This window comes from Rhinopithecus roxellana, chromosome 2, assembly GCF_007565055.1.
Source record: "Rhinopithecus roxellana isolate Shanxi Qingling chromosome 2, ASM756505v1, whole genome shotgun sequence".
Taxonomy (NCBI): Eukaryota; Metazoa; Chordata; class Mammalia; order Primates; family Cercopithecidae; genus Rhinopithecus; species Rhinopithecus roxellana.
In genome coordinates, this window is record NC_044550.1 from 7251155 (window position 1) to 7267790 (window position 16636).

Consider the following 16636-nt stretch of genomic DNA (forward strand, 5'->3'; position numbering starts at 1 on the left):
GCATGTTATCTAGATGAAGAATGGTCCTTGGACTCCAGCTTCTTATTGTAGCCTCTGTGTGGGCCTAAGGATGGATACAATTTGATTTTTTCTCTTCTGAATTTGGAAAAACACACACACACACAAATATGTGGGTCTGTACTTACATATCTACTTATATGGATATTCTTGATTAAATTGTATTAATCAGTGCTTTCATCTTCACTGTGGACAAGAAGAGGAGTTATATATTACAAGCAACCTTGCCCTAAGTGTTAATTGGCAGGGGAGAATTCCTTTGTGTTTATTACACTAAAAACTCTCACTGTGTATAATTTTAGAAAATTTCTCTTTTCCCCTAGTGAAACACAACTTGCTAAAATTGCATTGAAAGGTGAAATGTTTTCTCACCTTTACTTTGCAATCATGTTCTAGGCCATATCTGTGCAATAAATATGTGCTATTAAAATTTTCTGTACAGTAGAAATTCAAACATTAAAAATCTTCCCCATGAGATATAATTAAATTAAAATTACATAGTTCTGCCAATAGGATATAGTCAGGGTGTTCTGGAGTATATACAGGGTCTATCATACTGATATTTGCAAATATTGGAATTACCAAAAATGAACAAATACCAATAACAATAAAAACTTCATGACAATAGATTAGAAACAAAAAGAATCTAAATGTGTAGCCTAAAAATTTCCAAGTACTCTCTTCTTTTTGTAAGCTAGAAAAAGAATGAAAAGAAAAACATTTATATGCAGAAGGTGAGCCCAAATAAGTCAGCTAGCAGAGATTCATCTGTGTGATATAATGGAAGCAACTGCAACAAACACTCAAGTTCTAGAACTCTGATCTAACCATGTTTTTGTAATTGAAGCTGAGTTTATGTTGGCCATGTTAGCCCAGGTGTTTAAAGACAAAGTCAACGTGAAATAAGGATGAATCAATTGTGAACACTAATAAATGAAAACTAAGATTCAAACATTAAAAAATCTTCCCCATGGGATACTGAATCTTCAAATATTGTATAGAAAATTTTAATAACATATACTTATTGCACAGATATGGCCTAGAACATTATTGCAAAGTAAAGGTGAGAAAACATTACACCTTTCAATCCAGGACAATTGATATTCTGTTATGACTAACCAGCAACTACTATCTTGTGAAGTTATCAGATTAACTCAGTGAAATAGCCTTCATGTACTACATGGGTCCTTATCAATTTTCTATTTTTATTTACTCAGCCCTGGGGCCAGCCTCATACTGAAAAGAAAAATTGTTAGTTTCTGGTATTGAAATAAGTACCTCTGAGAAAGAAATCAAATAAATAATTGATTTAAATTCCAGAATTATTTATCTTCATTGGCAGACAACTGAATTACAGATATAAAGCTCCATTATTGCAAAGGCAATACTCCTACTGACTTAAATAACAAATTATGGAATGAGGTTCACGTAGAGTTTTCAAATTTTGTGCATCATTTACTAAAATGTAAGCAAAACCCACATAACTTCCTTTTGAAATTGTTCACTCTGTTAATGAGAACTGAGTTTAAAATGATTACATGGAGAATAACAATTGGTGTGATAGGTATATTTATTGTATAAAGTAACTCTTCTTACAGAAGATTAAGCTATCTTTATGTATTCCTCAAATTACCTATTCATGAAATATTCCAAATACACACTGTTGGTTTGTCTCACTAAATTTCAGTTACACAAATTTAGTAGGATGAGTAGCTATAATCTCAGAAAATAAACTGTCATTGATCATTGCCTGTGCTTAGCACCTTGTTATAAACTACAGAAAAGAAAAAGCTTTACAAAAGATAAACCACACCATACCATTCCAATCTAGTTGAAGAAACAGAGATTATATATATTATATATACATGCACCTCTATTAATATATGTATACATAAATATAACTTTAATAAATAACACATGATAGTGAATATAAGACTGTGACTTCTGCACTTCAGAAATGGTTGAACATTGGCCAGGCACAGTGGCTCATGCCTATAATCCCAGCATTTTGGGAGGCTGAGGCAGGTGGATCACCTGAGGTCAGGAGTTCGAGACTAGCCTGGCCAACACAGTGAAACGCTGTCTCTACCAAAAATACAAAAATTAGCTAGGCATGGTGGCAGGCATCTGTAATCCCAGCTACTTGGGAGGCCTGGGCAGGAGAATCTCTTGAACCCAGAAGGTGGAGGTTGCAGTGAGCCGAGATCATGCCACTGCACTTTAGCCTGGGTGACAGAGTGAGACTCCATCTCAAAAAAAAAAAAAAGGTTGAATGACGAATATTGATAATTTCATAGGGATTATCATAGTATTTCCACAATTACCATGAGTATAATGAAAATGGAAGTACAAATAACAGAAATGAGGACATATTTACCTATGACTTGGGTTTTTATAGAAAGATTCATTCACAGTATTGCATTTGAGATACTTCTTTAAGAATGAATAAGATGTTGACAGAGGTGGAGCGAAGAAAAGTATGGTATAAAGGATAATTAACTCATTCAAAACATATTTATTGAGTCCCTACTAAGTACCCAACACCATGTTAAGCAGGAGCAGGAACAGTAAAAAAAGACAGACACGGCCCTGAATTTCATGAAGCCTTCTCTTGACCTATAATGTTTAGACTAAAGAGGGGAGAGATTTGGGGAAAGAGATGTGATAATTGTCTTTTTCAAGTTATCTAAGACTAATAGTAAGAGGACAAGATGTGAACAAACTTATTTTCTGAAGTTCCTTGTGATGTAAGCAGGTCCACAAAGTCAAGATAATAAAAAATTAGTTTCACTCAATTTAATGAAGAGCATGTCAACAATTAATTAAGCTTAACTAAATGACTGCCATAGTTCTCAAAACTTAATGTTTCTATGATTATAATGCTCCAAACTGTAAAGAAAAGAGTATGCATTACTTGATAGAGTTTATACAGATCTCCCATAGTTCCCCTGTGAAAATCTGTGAGTGGCATTTCCTAAATCATCTCCTGGTGTGACATTAAGATCTCATGATATTTCAATAGAGATTCTGTGAAAAAGATTACAGTTGACAAATAGTGAAAAGGTTATCAGGTCAGGCGTGGTGGCTCATGCCTGTAATCCCAGCACTTCGGGAAGCTGAGGCAGGTGGATCACGAGGAGTTCAAGACCAGCCTGGCCAACATGGTGAAACCCAGTCTCTAATAAAAATACAAAAGTTAGCTGGGCATGGTGGCACATGCCTGTAGTCCCAGCTGCTCAGGAGGCTGAGGCAGGAGAATCGCCTGAACCTGGGAGGTGGAGGTTGCAGTGAGCCGAGATTGCACCACTGACTCCAGCCTGGCGACAGAGCGAGACTCCATCTCAATCAATCAATCAATCAATCAATAAATAAATAAATAAATAAGGTTTTCTCACTACAGACCTTTCCTAAGACTTTCACATGCTAATACAGAGGTCCCCAACCCCCAGGCCACGGACCAGTACTGGAACTAGGCCACACAGCAGGAGGTGTGCAACAGGTGAGAGAGCATTACGTCCTGAGCTCTGCCTCCTGTCAGATCAGTGGCAGCATTAGATTCTCATAGGAGCGCAAACCATATTGTGAACTGCACATGCAAGGGATATAGGTTGTATGCAGCTTATGAGAATCTAATGCCTGATGATCTGTCACTGTCTCCCATCACCCCCACATGGGACTGTTGCAGAAAAACAAGCTCAGGGCTCCCACTGATTCTACATTATGGTGAGTTGTATAATCATTTCATTATATATTACCATGTAATAATAATAGAAATAAAGTGCACAATAAATGTAATGTACTTGAATCATCCCTAAATCATCCCCCTCCCACTTTGTGGAAAAAGTGTTTTCCATGAAAATGGTCCCTCGTGCCAAAAAGTTGGGGACTGTTGTGCTAATACACATTTGCTATGGTCTCATTATTCACATCCCCTCAAATTCATATGTTGAAATGCTAACTCCCTAGGTGATGGTATTAGGAGGTAGGGCCTCTGGAAAGTGACTAGGCCATGGGGGCAAATGTCATGAAGAATGGGTTACTGCTTTTATAGAAGAGACAAGAGAGGCACCCTTTGCCCCTTCTGTCATGTGAGGACACAGCAAGAAGGCACCATCTAGAAGGAAGTAGGCCCTCATCACACAACGAATCTGCTGGATATTGGATTTCCCAGCCTCCAAATCTCTGAGACATACATTTCTGTTCTTTATAAACAACCCAGGCTGTGGTATTTTGCTACAGCAGCCCAGATGAATTAAGATGACTTAGTACTTTCTCCAGAAAGGGAATAGAATTACTGCAGCGTTTCCTACATCGGCTGCAAAGCTTTTGTTTTCTTGTTTTCCAAAATAACATCTATTAAGAACTTATAAGACACTGGTGGTTTGCTGAACACAGTTTAAGAGGAAAAACCCTATCAGCTTACTATATAAGGCATGTGGTAAAGGTGAAACTATGGGACAAGGCTAGAAAGTTTGATTAGGAGCCAATTATACTGAAGACTTTGAAGATAAGATCAAGGAGGATATGCTTTATTTCATGGACAAAGGGGAACCATTATATATTTTTAAGAAGGGGAATGACAACCACTTGGAAAAACCATTTGAACACTTATCTTTTAGGCCTATAACTACTTGGAGAATAAACTGCTCAAAAAAAGGTCAAAATAAAGAAGATGTAGGTGGCTATTTAGATAATCAAAGAGGTATATATTAAAGAGTAGAAGGGGAGTAGAAGCAAGACTTAAAACAGAAGGATGATTTGAAAATAAAATGGCAATACTTGATGATCATTTTGCTTGTTGGAGTGAAGGATGAAGCTAAGATTTTAATTTTTGGTACCCAGATAGAGAGAAGAGGTATCTGAAATAGGAATACAAAAGGAGGAGGATTTTCATTGTTCCCACTCTTGCAACAAATGGGGTCTTGAGTGAGCACAGTATACCTAAGTTGAGGTGTGATTAGAAGCAATTCACTTAAATTTATGCCCAATTATAGCTTCTCTTCATCACTTCCTTTTTTCCATTAAGGATCACGGTTTGCTAACTGGCCAAAAAGCAAAGGCCTTCAAGAATGAAAAACCAGACCCTAAGCACTAGCTTATGTTATCATATTAAAGAATCACAAAGGCCTGCATGTGGAAAACCTGACACAAAACAAGGAAGGCAAATACAAACATGAAAAATGCACATACAGCTGACACTCTGGAGCAGCCCTTCTCTTCCTGGGAAAAGAAATAATTGTATTGCATAGCTGTTTTTTAGACTAACTGTTCTGTGTTCAGTAGTTATGCAAAACTTAGGGAGATACCAGGCACAGGGCCAAGAGCAAAGTTTTTGGAAGCAGAGAGTTCTGGGTTCATATCCTGGCTGCGTCACTTCCTCATTAGGTGATTTGAGGCAAGTTTATTTCTTTATCCTGCTGAGCCTCCGATTCCTAATTTACCAAAGAAGATTCTTAGAAATTATCTCATAAGACACTTGTGATGACTATAGAACAGAAAACATGTAAGGTGTTCAGTATAAGGCCTGGAACTTTTATTTTTGTTGTGTTGACCTCATTGATATTTTCTGCTAACTTGAGAATAATTAAAGATGAAGAAGGAAAATCTCAGGGATTATTAAAATTTCAACATAACCATGGTTTTCTAAACCCCTTTGCTTCTTCACAGAGAAAAAATATTTGCTTTTAGATGGTAGATCTTAGGTACCATGGAAACAAGAGTTGAAAAGACTTCAAGTAAATAGAAAGCGAACAGCTGAGCCTGAGTTTTTCTGAAAAACGTAACCACAAAATATTGAGTAGATCATGATTTCTATGGAATTTTGAAGGCAACATAGGCATGTATTACTATATTACCAAATCAAGAACTTTCAAATATTGAAAATTTCTAAATGACTTATTATAAGCTGCTTTCCGCTTTTCTGTTTCTTATATTACATATATGTAAGAAATGCAACTGTGGTTTAAATGATGGAAAGGCAAAGAGTAATGGTAATGAATGATCTTCATTCAGTACATTTTGTTATGATAAATGGATAGATATAATCAGTGAGTATAAATAAGTATTTGCTTCCTATTTAATGATTTCATAATTTAAAAAGAAAATTTTATGAGTTGGAGAAGAAATTTGTTTTATTTCAGTTTTATTGTCTTGCAGTTTTTAAATATGAAGTTACCTTTGATAGATATTTTATTGAATGTAGTCAACGTTTCTTAGTCTCAAGGTAATGTAGCTTGGTTGTCACTAAATATCCTTCTAAATATGATTATAAGGCAGAGGTATGTATAAAAACAACTTGTTCGCAATGTCTCTTCCCTGTCTTATTATAGGATAACCAGGTTTGATTTTTTCCAATACTAAGAAAATTGACCTGATTTGAAATACATTTCAGGACTTAATGTATTCTAAAATTTCTTGCTATTAAGAACCAATAAATCCCCAACAATACTGCAGTCAGACTCCAGTTGAGAACCAAAGTTGCAGGGTGAATCTAGCTTCAGGGAAAACCCTCAACCCCCACCCCTAAAAAAACAAATGCCTTTATTTCAATTGCATTCACGATATTTCTGATCTCACAGGAAAGCAAAAAACTTTAACATAAAAAGCCTACAAATTTCTCCACCAATACGTGTCCATATTGGGGATTTATGATAGCAGGCAAAGAGAGGCAATAAAGTGGTACGGGCTTTTTTTCAGGTTTCATTATTTATTATGAAAATAACACATTCACAGGATTGAAAAAAAAAAAAAAAAACAAAAAAACTCAAACAATAAAAGTGCCTTTATCAGCCCAGACTCTAAGGTGTCAACTGCTTGTTATATGTTTCTCCAGAAAAATTCTAATGCACCTACAAATATACATGCATCCTCTTTCTTTATACATGGAAGCATATCACATACAGTACACAGTCTTCTCTACTTTGGCTTTCATTCTAAATTTTATCTCAGAGAGTTTTCTATAGCTTCATATGTATCTGATGCAACCTCATTGTTTTAAAATGTATGATGGCCAGGTATGGTAGGCCTCTTCCCCTGTAGCTCCAGTGATATGGACAGGAGGCAGGGAAATACTGAGTTGAAGAGGGCAGTTCCCCAGCAAAGGTCCCACCCTCAAGCCTGGAAACTGCAGCCCCCTGTTTTCCTGCCCAAGTTACCTTTTTGGCCTGGCCTGCCCCTCTATCCTGTGCTTGCATAAGCCCCAGACCTTAGCTGGCAGAGAGACAAGCAGCTGAATGTCGAGAGAAGCAACTGAGCATCGGAGACTACAGATAGACGTAGTATAACTTCTGACTGCATGACTTTGGAGAGGAGGAGCCTGGCCGCAGATGGCCGGGCTTCACGGAAAGATCACCTTCTTCCCATATCATCCTTTCCAGCTCCCTTTCTGCTGAGATCCACTTTCACCGCTTAATAAAATCTTCCGCATTCATCACCTTTCAAACTGTTCCTGTGACCTGATTCTTCCTTAATGCTGAAAAAGAATTCAGGACACACTGGGTGCAGGAACCCAAAAAGGCTGTCACAATGATTCTTCACGGAGCTGTTAACGTTTAAGGCATCTGTGGAGGCAAAGCTAAAAGAGCACCGTTTATAACACGTGCCCTCTGGGGCTCCAGAGCTCTGTCACAGGCAACTTCCAGTCACTGCTGCAGGCCGGTAAAGGGTTCCTTCCTTCTGGAGCCCAAAGGCACTCGCCCTAGCTCCTGCACCCCCTCACCTGCATGCTCCTCCTCTCGAGAGCTGTGTGAGTGTAGCTTAAATAGTAAATGAGCCATACCCCTGTTGCAAGCCCCAGAAGTGGTCGAGGGAACTCTCCTGTTTCACCAGTGCATTGGGAGGCTAAGGCAGCAGGATCACTTGAGCACAGGAGTTTGGGGACCAGACTGGGCAACATAGTAAGACCCCATCTCTACAAAAAATGAAAAATTAGCCAGGCATGGTAGTGTGCCTGTAGTTGTAGCTATTTGGGAGGCTGAAGTGGGAGGATCACTTGAGCCCAGGAGTTTAAAGCTTGCAGTGAGCTATGATCATGTCACTGCATTCCAGTCTGGGAGACAGAGGAAGACCCTGTTTCCAAAAAAATAAAAAATAAATTTAAAAGTATCACAGTAGGGATAAACAGTCCCTGATATGCAACTGCAACAAAGGTTCAATGGCCAACCTTTGTGCACATTTGGAATTATATTTCAGATAGTTTCTAGGTTTCTAACTACTCAGTAGAAGCTATATACCTTTCAATATTGAGGGTATTTTCAAATTGGCCTTCAAAAAGATTGTATCAATTTAAATACCCATCAACAAATTATGCCTTTAATCAACACCATATGTTAACAAATGTTTTGATCCTGATGACATCTCCTTAGATACTTAATTACCATTTACATTGCTGTTCCTGTATCTTGTTGTGTCAACAACTCTGCTCAATTTTCTATTGGGTTGCTGATCTTTTCTTTAAATATAGTTTTGAGCTATTTATATATTTATAAAATTAGCCTGTTGGCTAATATATAGTCACAGATACTATAACTAGTTTTTAAATCTGTCTCTTGGTTTTGTTTGTGGTGTTCTTGCTTTGGATATTCATGTTTAATAATGCCTTCCTGTAAGACTTATAGATTGTGTGTCCTGATTTAAAAGACTATGCTCACCACTGAAACCAACCAACCAACTGCCAAATTTTCTCCTAATGATGATGGTGATGGTGGCGATGATGATGATGATTGTAAGCCCTAACATCTAGCATTTATTTTGTTCTAAAGAATGAGATAGATTCAGGTTTTCTTTATTATTTTCCTGTTTGAACTTCCTATCTTGTTTTATGAAATCATTTATGGAATAAACTATTTTCCTCACTGGTTAAAAAACTGATCTTTATTACATTCTAGGTAATGTAATAGGTACAAATGCCTTAGGTCTTTGTTTCTTGATCTCTATTTTAATCCATTAATCTGTATGTTTTATCCTCTGCTAAGATCAAACTCTTTTAACTTCTTTAGCATTATATTTATAATGAGTTGGGTCTTTCTCATTACTCTACTATTTAAGAATTCTCTCAGCTATTTTCCCAAATTATTTTTAATAAAATGACGGTGACATTACAGATTCATTTATAAGTATTAGACATTTAAACATATTTGACCTTTCCATTCAAGAATAATATGTCTTTCCTTAATGTAAGTCATGATATCTTTTTGTCTCTAAGTAGGATTTTTAAAATTCCTTTATAAAATTCTGCAAAAGTTTTGTTAAGTATATACCTACATGTTTTCTTTTACATAGCTATTCTAAATGACATCTTTTACTGCATTTTAATTTGAATTGGCTGTCTGTACATAGGAAAGTTGGTTGGTTATACAAATTTTTATCAGCTATTTTCTCTATTCTCTTGATTAAAAAAATTTTTTTTCTTTTAAAATGCATACATTTTCCAGGAGCACAAAATCACACAATTTGTCATAAATGATGATTTTCCACTATCTTTCCTATTTTTGTACCTCTTCATTACTTGTGTTGTCTAATGGCACTGGCTGGTAGATTAGAATAATACCAATTAATAATGGTATCTGTGGGCATCTTTGTCTTTTTCCTAACTTCATTCTTTTTATTTGTAGTAATTTATGGGATATAAGTATAATTTGTTGCATGAATAGATTACATAGTGGTAAAGTCAGGGCTTTTGGGGGTATCCATCACCTGAATAACATACACTGTACCCATTAAGTAATTTATCATCACTTACCCCCTTTCACCCATCTGCACCCTTCTGAGTCTCCATTGTCTATCATTTCACACTCAACATCCATGTGTACAGATTATTTAGCTCTCACAAATGAGAATATGTGGCATTTATTAATATATTTCTGGGTCTGAGTTACTTCACTTAAGATAATGGCCTCCAGTTCCATCCATGTTGCTGCAAAAGACATGGTTTCAGTCTTTTTTATGGATGAATAGTATTCTATTGTTTGTATGTACCACATTTTCTTTATCTGATTATCCACCGATGGGCACTTGGGTTGATTCCCTATCTTTGCTATTGTGAATAGAGCTATGAAAAACATATGAGTGCAGGCATCTTTTTGATGTAATGATTTCTCTTCCTTTGGGTAGATACCAAGTAGTGGGATTGCTGAATTCAATGGTGTTCTATTTTTAGTTCTCTGAGAAATCTCCATACTGTTTTCCATAGAGGTTGTACTAATTTACATTCCCACCAAGTTTTTCCTAACTTTAAAGGTAATACTTAAATGAGTCTAGTATGTTAGCTTTTGGCTGGATGCTGCCTTTTTTTTTTTTTTTTTTTTTTTTTTTTTGTAAAGTTTTGGATGAAAATGAAAGCTCCCAATAAAGCTATATTGTATTTCACTCCATTCCTGAATCTCATGAGAACTGAGAAAGTATTGAATTTCCTAAATCGTCCCTTAGTTCTCATCTGTCTCTCCTGAATTTAAATGAAAACATGCAAACTATTTTAGTTTATAGTTAATTTAAAAGGTAGTCTTAATCATTGATGTATGTAATATTAATTAATTTTGTGTAGAATTATAAAAAATAAGGGCTTCACAGAAAGGAAATCTCTCTCAATATATGTGTATATGTGTATGTGGGTGTGTTACCAATATAGCATGAAATTGTTAGAAGCATTCAATATCAGAATAGTTTTGTTTCTATTTATAATCTTCCTATATAGGCATTTCATTATTTTAGTAAAGATAAGCCTGAATATGTTGTGATATATTTGAGCTTTTGTGATTTCTTTCTCTTTCCTTTTATCACTAAAGCTTATTTGTTTGAAATCTATACAAATACGTGAGCTGAAACAAATAAAACTCAATCCACTTGAGATTTTGAAGACATCTGGTGGAGTTATTTTCTGAGTAATTAGACCAAGAGGTGGGACAATTCCCTGAAGTAAGCTACCCTACAATTGGATACCCAGTTGTATCTGCAGTCATCAGCTTGCATTCAGTGAGCATATTGATTCACAAATTGACAAGCAATTATGTAGAGTTGCCACCTGATTTTCCAAAGACCATTTATGTTATAAAGAATATGCCCCACATGCTTTTTAAAAAGTTGCCTCTTCTCAATCCTCTCATAGTCAGTTCTGTTTTTTTATGTTCTGTCACCTCAGTATGCTATTTACTTTGTTGGAGACCTTGAAAGTAGAAAGTAGAGCCCTCAAGTGCTGGTTTCTACTTGTCTCTGGTTAATCCAACACTTGGGCACAAATATGAATTATTTACAATTTGGATTTTGAACATGTGTATCCATTTTGGTATAGAAAGACATCTATGAAGGACAACAAAGAATTTAAATGCTTCAATTTTTGTCATGCTTGATATTCTTTGGCTTGAAAACGTTGAACAATAAAGTATTAATACTTAAATATATGTCAACATTACAAAATCATAAGTCTGGAAGATATCTGAAAGTTCAAAGAGTTATTCTCTCTGCTGGAGAGCAAAAACACTTATACTACCATGGAAAGATATATATGTTTCCAATTTAAAAGAACTCCAGGAGATTCTACAACCACCCTAACTTATCCATTGTGTAGCAGAAAATTGCTATCAAGAAAGTTTCCTTTATATCTAATTGAAATCCCACAGGTTATTAGAATCTACTTCATCCTTTCTTTGCCTTTAGTATTTTATCTTTAAGGATGGTATTTACAGAGCAACAAAGTCAGGAGTTTTAACCATGCCAGGGGCAAAGATAATCAGATCAAGACCCTCTGAGAAAGGGCTACAATTACCATTTCTTCTGTTCATGGATCCTACACTATCACTGTTCTGAATCACCCTCAATTTAATTTTAGATAAGAGCTAGGAAGTTAGGATTCACTTTTGGATGTAAGTTATGAGTATAAGATACTTTAAATCTACGACATTTACAAATCTTTAACAAATATAAGGGCAAACTACGCACATAGATTAACATTAGACAGTAATGTAAACACGTTCAATTTATCCTAGTTAAAAATGCTTGCCAGATCTCAGGCTATTTAGATCTGACTACCACGCAAGTGCAATTCAAGAATATTATTTGCTAGGGCATTTAGCATTGTCAGTCTATTCATTTGCATTATTTATCTTCTTAAGTATGAACCATGTTTTAATTTCATGTAGTCCAACAGGAATCAAGTCAAGATTTATTCACGCCATTTTACTTTTCAACGCATGAAACAAGATCACCAAATCTTAACCAACCAATTCAAAACTTTTTGTCAAAGAATAACTCCATTTTCCATTCTACTAATTGAAATTATAGTATGGCCCCAGGCTACAGTAGTGAGTAACTGAATCTTGAACTGCAATGCAAATGCAATGGAAAACTCACCGGAAGTTTCATCTACTCTTTCATCTACTATGTGGTCCTTCTGATGAACCCATTCACTATTACACTTGAAATAGATCTGGGTGGCAGGGCTGGCTTTACAGTACAGGTTCACAGGCTTATTCTTCACAATATAAGCTTCTTCAGGCTCAATAAGGAAATGTGGCAGAGGCTCAGGTGGATCAGAAGGAAAAGTTTCTGGGAGTTCATGAAAAAAGTCGTCGTCTGAGAAACAAGAAGAAAGTGGAAAATGGTTAACACATTGTAACAACTTGCCTTTTACTTGCTAGTCGTGTAAAAGTGGTGACTTATAAATGCAGTAATTAAGGGATTTGAATGCCTGCTGTGTGTTAGATCTATTGACTGGTCGTTTAACTAAGGATATGGATTATTATTCCCATTTCTATACACAGCGAAACTCAACATCAGGGAGGATAAATAAGTTGCCCTGAGCACATAGGTAGTAAATAGCAGAGCTGAAACTGGAATTCATGTGTATCTCAAATAAAAACCATGATCTTCCCAAAGTGTCACTACATTTCCTATTATAGAGTGTCACTCTTGAAAGCAGACAAAAGCAAGAGCAACTTCATTAGAAACATTTCTTTGAAAAGCATAAGGCTCATAGATAAAGTTTACATCCTTTGCAAGGAGATGAGCAGAAATATTAGAAACTTTAATTAAGGATCTTTACATTCAAACGCAAATCTGTTGTTATTTTCAAAGGATGTCATTGTGTGAAATATTCATTCAACCCAAAATTTAAAAACCACTTTAGATAATTTGCACACTTTGAGATACATTTTAAACCTGGATTCTGCATGATTCAAAATAAAAAAGTAATAATAAAAGTGCTTTGTATAATAAAACCTATTCTTGTGTTGTACAAAAGTCAAGGTAAAAACAGTCTTTTCAATACACCATAAATAAGTTCAGCCTAATAATAATCTTTCAACTGGGACAGAGGAGAACAAAGCTATTACTAATTCCCCAAATTGGTTACAAACACATCATGTGAAAACTCTGATGTCAAAATTAAAAATTTTTACAAGTTCTTTAAATGTACTTTTATTCAGTAGTATAGAGTATGGTATTGGTACTTAAAGGCTGGTTGCTCACATGTTGTCTTGAAAGTCATTTTATTTCTCCTTCAGTTGTTGCCCTGTGTTGGAAGATAGCCATTGGTATAGTGGACATCTGTCTGTCCACTAAGAAAACTGGCTTGGAACTCTTTTCATTCAAGTCATAAGATAGTTGTCAAATAGTAATGATGTCCGGTCTCTGCTAATCTATTTTGCAGTAAAAATTGACTTCACTTGCATCACTGGACAAAACTAGCATTCAAAGCTGCCCACAGTAGTAAATTTATGACACTGAAATGTAAATATTGTTTCCTATACCTAGATATTTTTTCTCACTTTACCTCCTTAATTTGCTTTCTTTTGGCAGGGCATCACTTCTAGTTTTTCCATTGTTGAACATCAAGGACCAAAATTGTCAGCTTACTAAAGAATAACCTTGTTTCCATCAATTGCAGTTCCTTTAGTCAATATGCAAGAACATTCAAGACTGCTTAAATAAACATAACTCAGAAAGGCAAAGGGATGAGGAACTGAACTATTGACAAATCCATCAGCATGAAACTGATGTCTTGAAGGTCTTATCCAATTTTTTTTTCTAAAGCACTTACTGTTATATGTGATGATGGACAGTGCTGATAATCAAAAAAGCTCCAAAAAACATGACTCAAATTCTATAGAAGTTAGCTATTGTTTTTAATTATTACTATTCATGAAGGCAGACGGTCAACTAGATTTTATTTTTTAACTATGTTTGTACACACAAAAACATGTGAATGCATTTAATAACTATATTTGTTTAAGCATGCAAAATATAATAAATCTTTCAGCCATTGTTTCAGAAGGTAAAACTTGAAAAGGAATGATTGCAAGATATAGATGATTGTATACAACCTTACCTTATTAAGTAATATAGCAAAAGTATTTATATGTTCACATGCTAGAGAAAAACTTTATAGGCACTAAAAACTGATTACTCTGCCTTGCCAAAGCATATATCTCTTTCTTCTGATTATTTTATTGTAAACTACTGAAAAGACAAATGGAAGCAAAAAAGTCACACATTTTAAAGTCAAAAGCAGCTCTGTTAAGCGCTGGGAAAAAGTAATAACAATATATTTAGACAATGTATGGGCAAACTAACTTTGTATTTCCTTAATTTTGACTTTTAAGACAACATGATCACAACAAGTAAAGAGAAATGAACCTATATCTTGGTTTGAGGTTTCACACAGTATTGATTTTTCAAGACATTTGTTAACACTTGAAAATACAACTTATTAAGGAAAATTTCTATCATTAGAAATGTTTTAATTTAATAAATCCAGTTTTTCTTTTATGTATCATTATAGTTTCAGCAGAACCAATCTCTTAAAAGTTGATCTAGAGAGATGCCTTGGCCAACCCCAGCATATTAGTTTATTAAGATTTCCTATAATATTCACAAAGTAAATTCAAGCCTATGCCCTGGATGAATTCCTGTTACAGGCAATATGGCATATCACTTCTATTACTCAATTCAGTTGTTGAGAATGATATTAATATAGAAAATTCAAGACCTTGGGTTAGTAGATACGTACAGTGAGACAGATATGATAACATGCAAATAAGCTGATTATCAGTAGGCTCACCACTGTCGTGAAACCCTCACCTTCTCCACATACAATATATGACCTGGGTACCTTACTCAACCATGGAAGTTGGTCCCACCATCAAGTTAAACATACTGAAAGAACACTTTCTGATTCTTGCTCCATACAAAACTGTTAAGTTTCAGCATTAATTCTCAGATACAGTGTTATTTTAGAAATCATCTTTTTATGAAACTGTATCCTAATTTTTTTCTTTTCTAGAGAAAGTTTTGAAAATCAAACAAGCAAGCCAATTCTCTTCAACTAAAATAATAGATGAAAACTTATTTAAACATCCAGCATGGCTATAGCTACATGTATTTAAAGATAAAAAGTGATGAGCTACAAATACCATTTATCCTACATGAATATTTAGCTCCTCTGTGCAATGCATTTGCCAGTCATACAAGTGGAGGAATCTACTTTTCAGTTTTGTAATTCGTTTTATAAGACTATTACCAATTTTCAAAAAACTAGAAATATATAACAAATGCTTAACACTAGAAATGAAACTCTTTGAAAGCAGGGGCTATATTGTTTTCATTTTCATTTTCTACAAGTCTAGCACATTATATGGGGTCAACAAAAATCTTACAAATGCATGAATATTATACTAATGGCAACTTTGGTCATCTCTAAGAGATTCACAAAGGATTTTAGAGTTTATAGTGCCTCAGATTCATTTACAATTATAAGATGTTTTAACAATAGAAATATCTACAAACAGGACTGGCTACAAAATTTGTGTGGTCCAATGCAGAATGAAAATTCAGGATCCCTGGTTAAAAATTTATTAAGATTTCTGAGATGGTGACAGCAGAACATTAAACCAAACACTGGTCCTGTATGACAGCAGAGGTCACATACCCGTGAAGCCAGCCCTGTCTACAAATGTCAGTTAAATGAGCATGTCACTTCATGGAAAGTCTGAAAAATGAAATTGCATCTTTATTATTGGATATTCACTTTGGAACTTAGTTTGTTTTTCCCAGTTTCTTGTGGTAATTAGATATTTTCTAAAGGAAAACATAATTGTTCAGACTGAGAATCTCAGGCTCGTATCAATTCTCTAAGCAAGTGTATTTGCAATGGTGTGCAAGGGAAGGTGTGTGACTTTATGTGTTTGTGGTCTTCCTTTGGATGATCCCTAGTGCCCATCAAAGGGGCTCTGATCCAAAATGAGTAAAATCCTGCCATGCTAAAATTTTTACTTTTTCAGGGCATTAAAGGACTGCTGAACCCATGGGGATAAGAAAGTTTGTGATTCCACCCTGAGGTGGTAGACTGTTTACTGAGATCAGTACCTTTCATGCAATTCATATTACCATACTAGAAAAAAAACTCACAAAACAAAAAAAAACAAACAAACAAACAAACAAAAAAAACCAGCTTTACGATACTATTAAGGTCATGCTGCAAAACTTGAAGCTATAAAAAAAGTTGATTTTTTTTCTTCAAGGACATCAGTGAGTACATCCTCTTACCACTTTATTTCTTAATATAAATATCTGAAGGAATGATATTAGGGTGATAATAGGAATTCAGTCTGTGAACAGTAACTTTAGACTG

The 16636-nt window shown here is 35.1% G+C and overlaps 1 protein-coding gene across 1 annotated transcript in view; it reads right to left on the minus strand.

Annotated features, from left to right (window-relative positions):
- Window positions 1-16636, minus strand: part of UNC5C (unc-5 netrin receptor C) — a 382951-nt gene that overhangs the window by 154493 nt on the left and 211822 nt on the right. The window contains exon 2 of the mRNA XM_010385580.2: window positions 12361-12582. Coding sequence (XP_010383882.1) covers window positions 12361-12582 — 222 coding nt within the window. The remainder of the gene's footprint in view (window positions 1-12360; window positions 12583-16636) is intronic.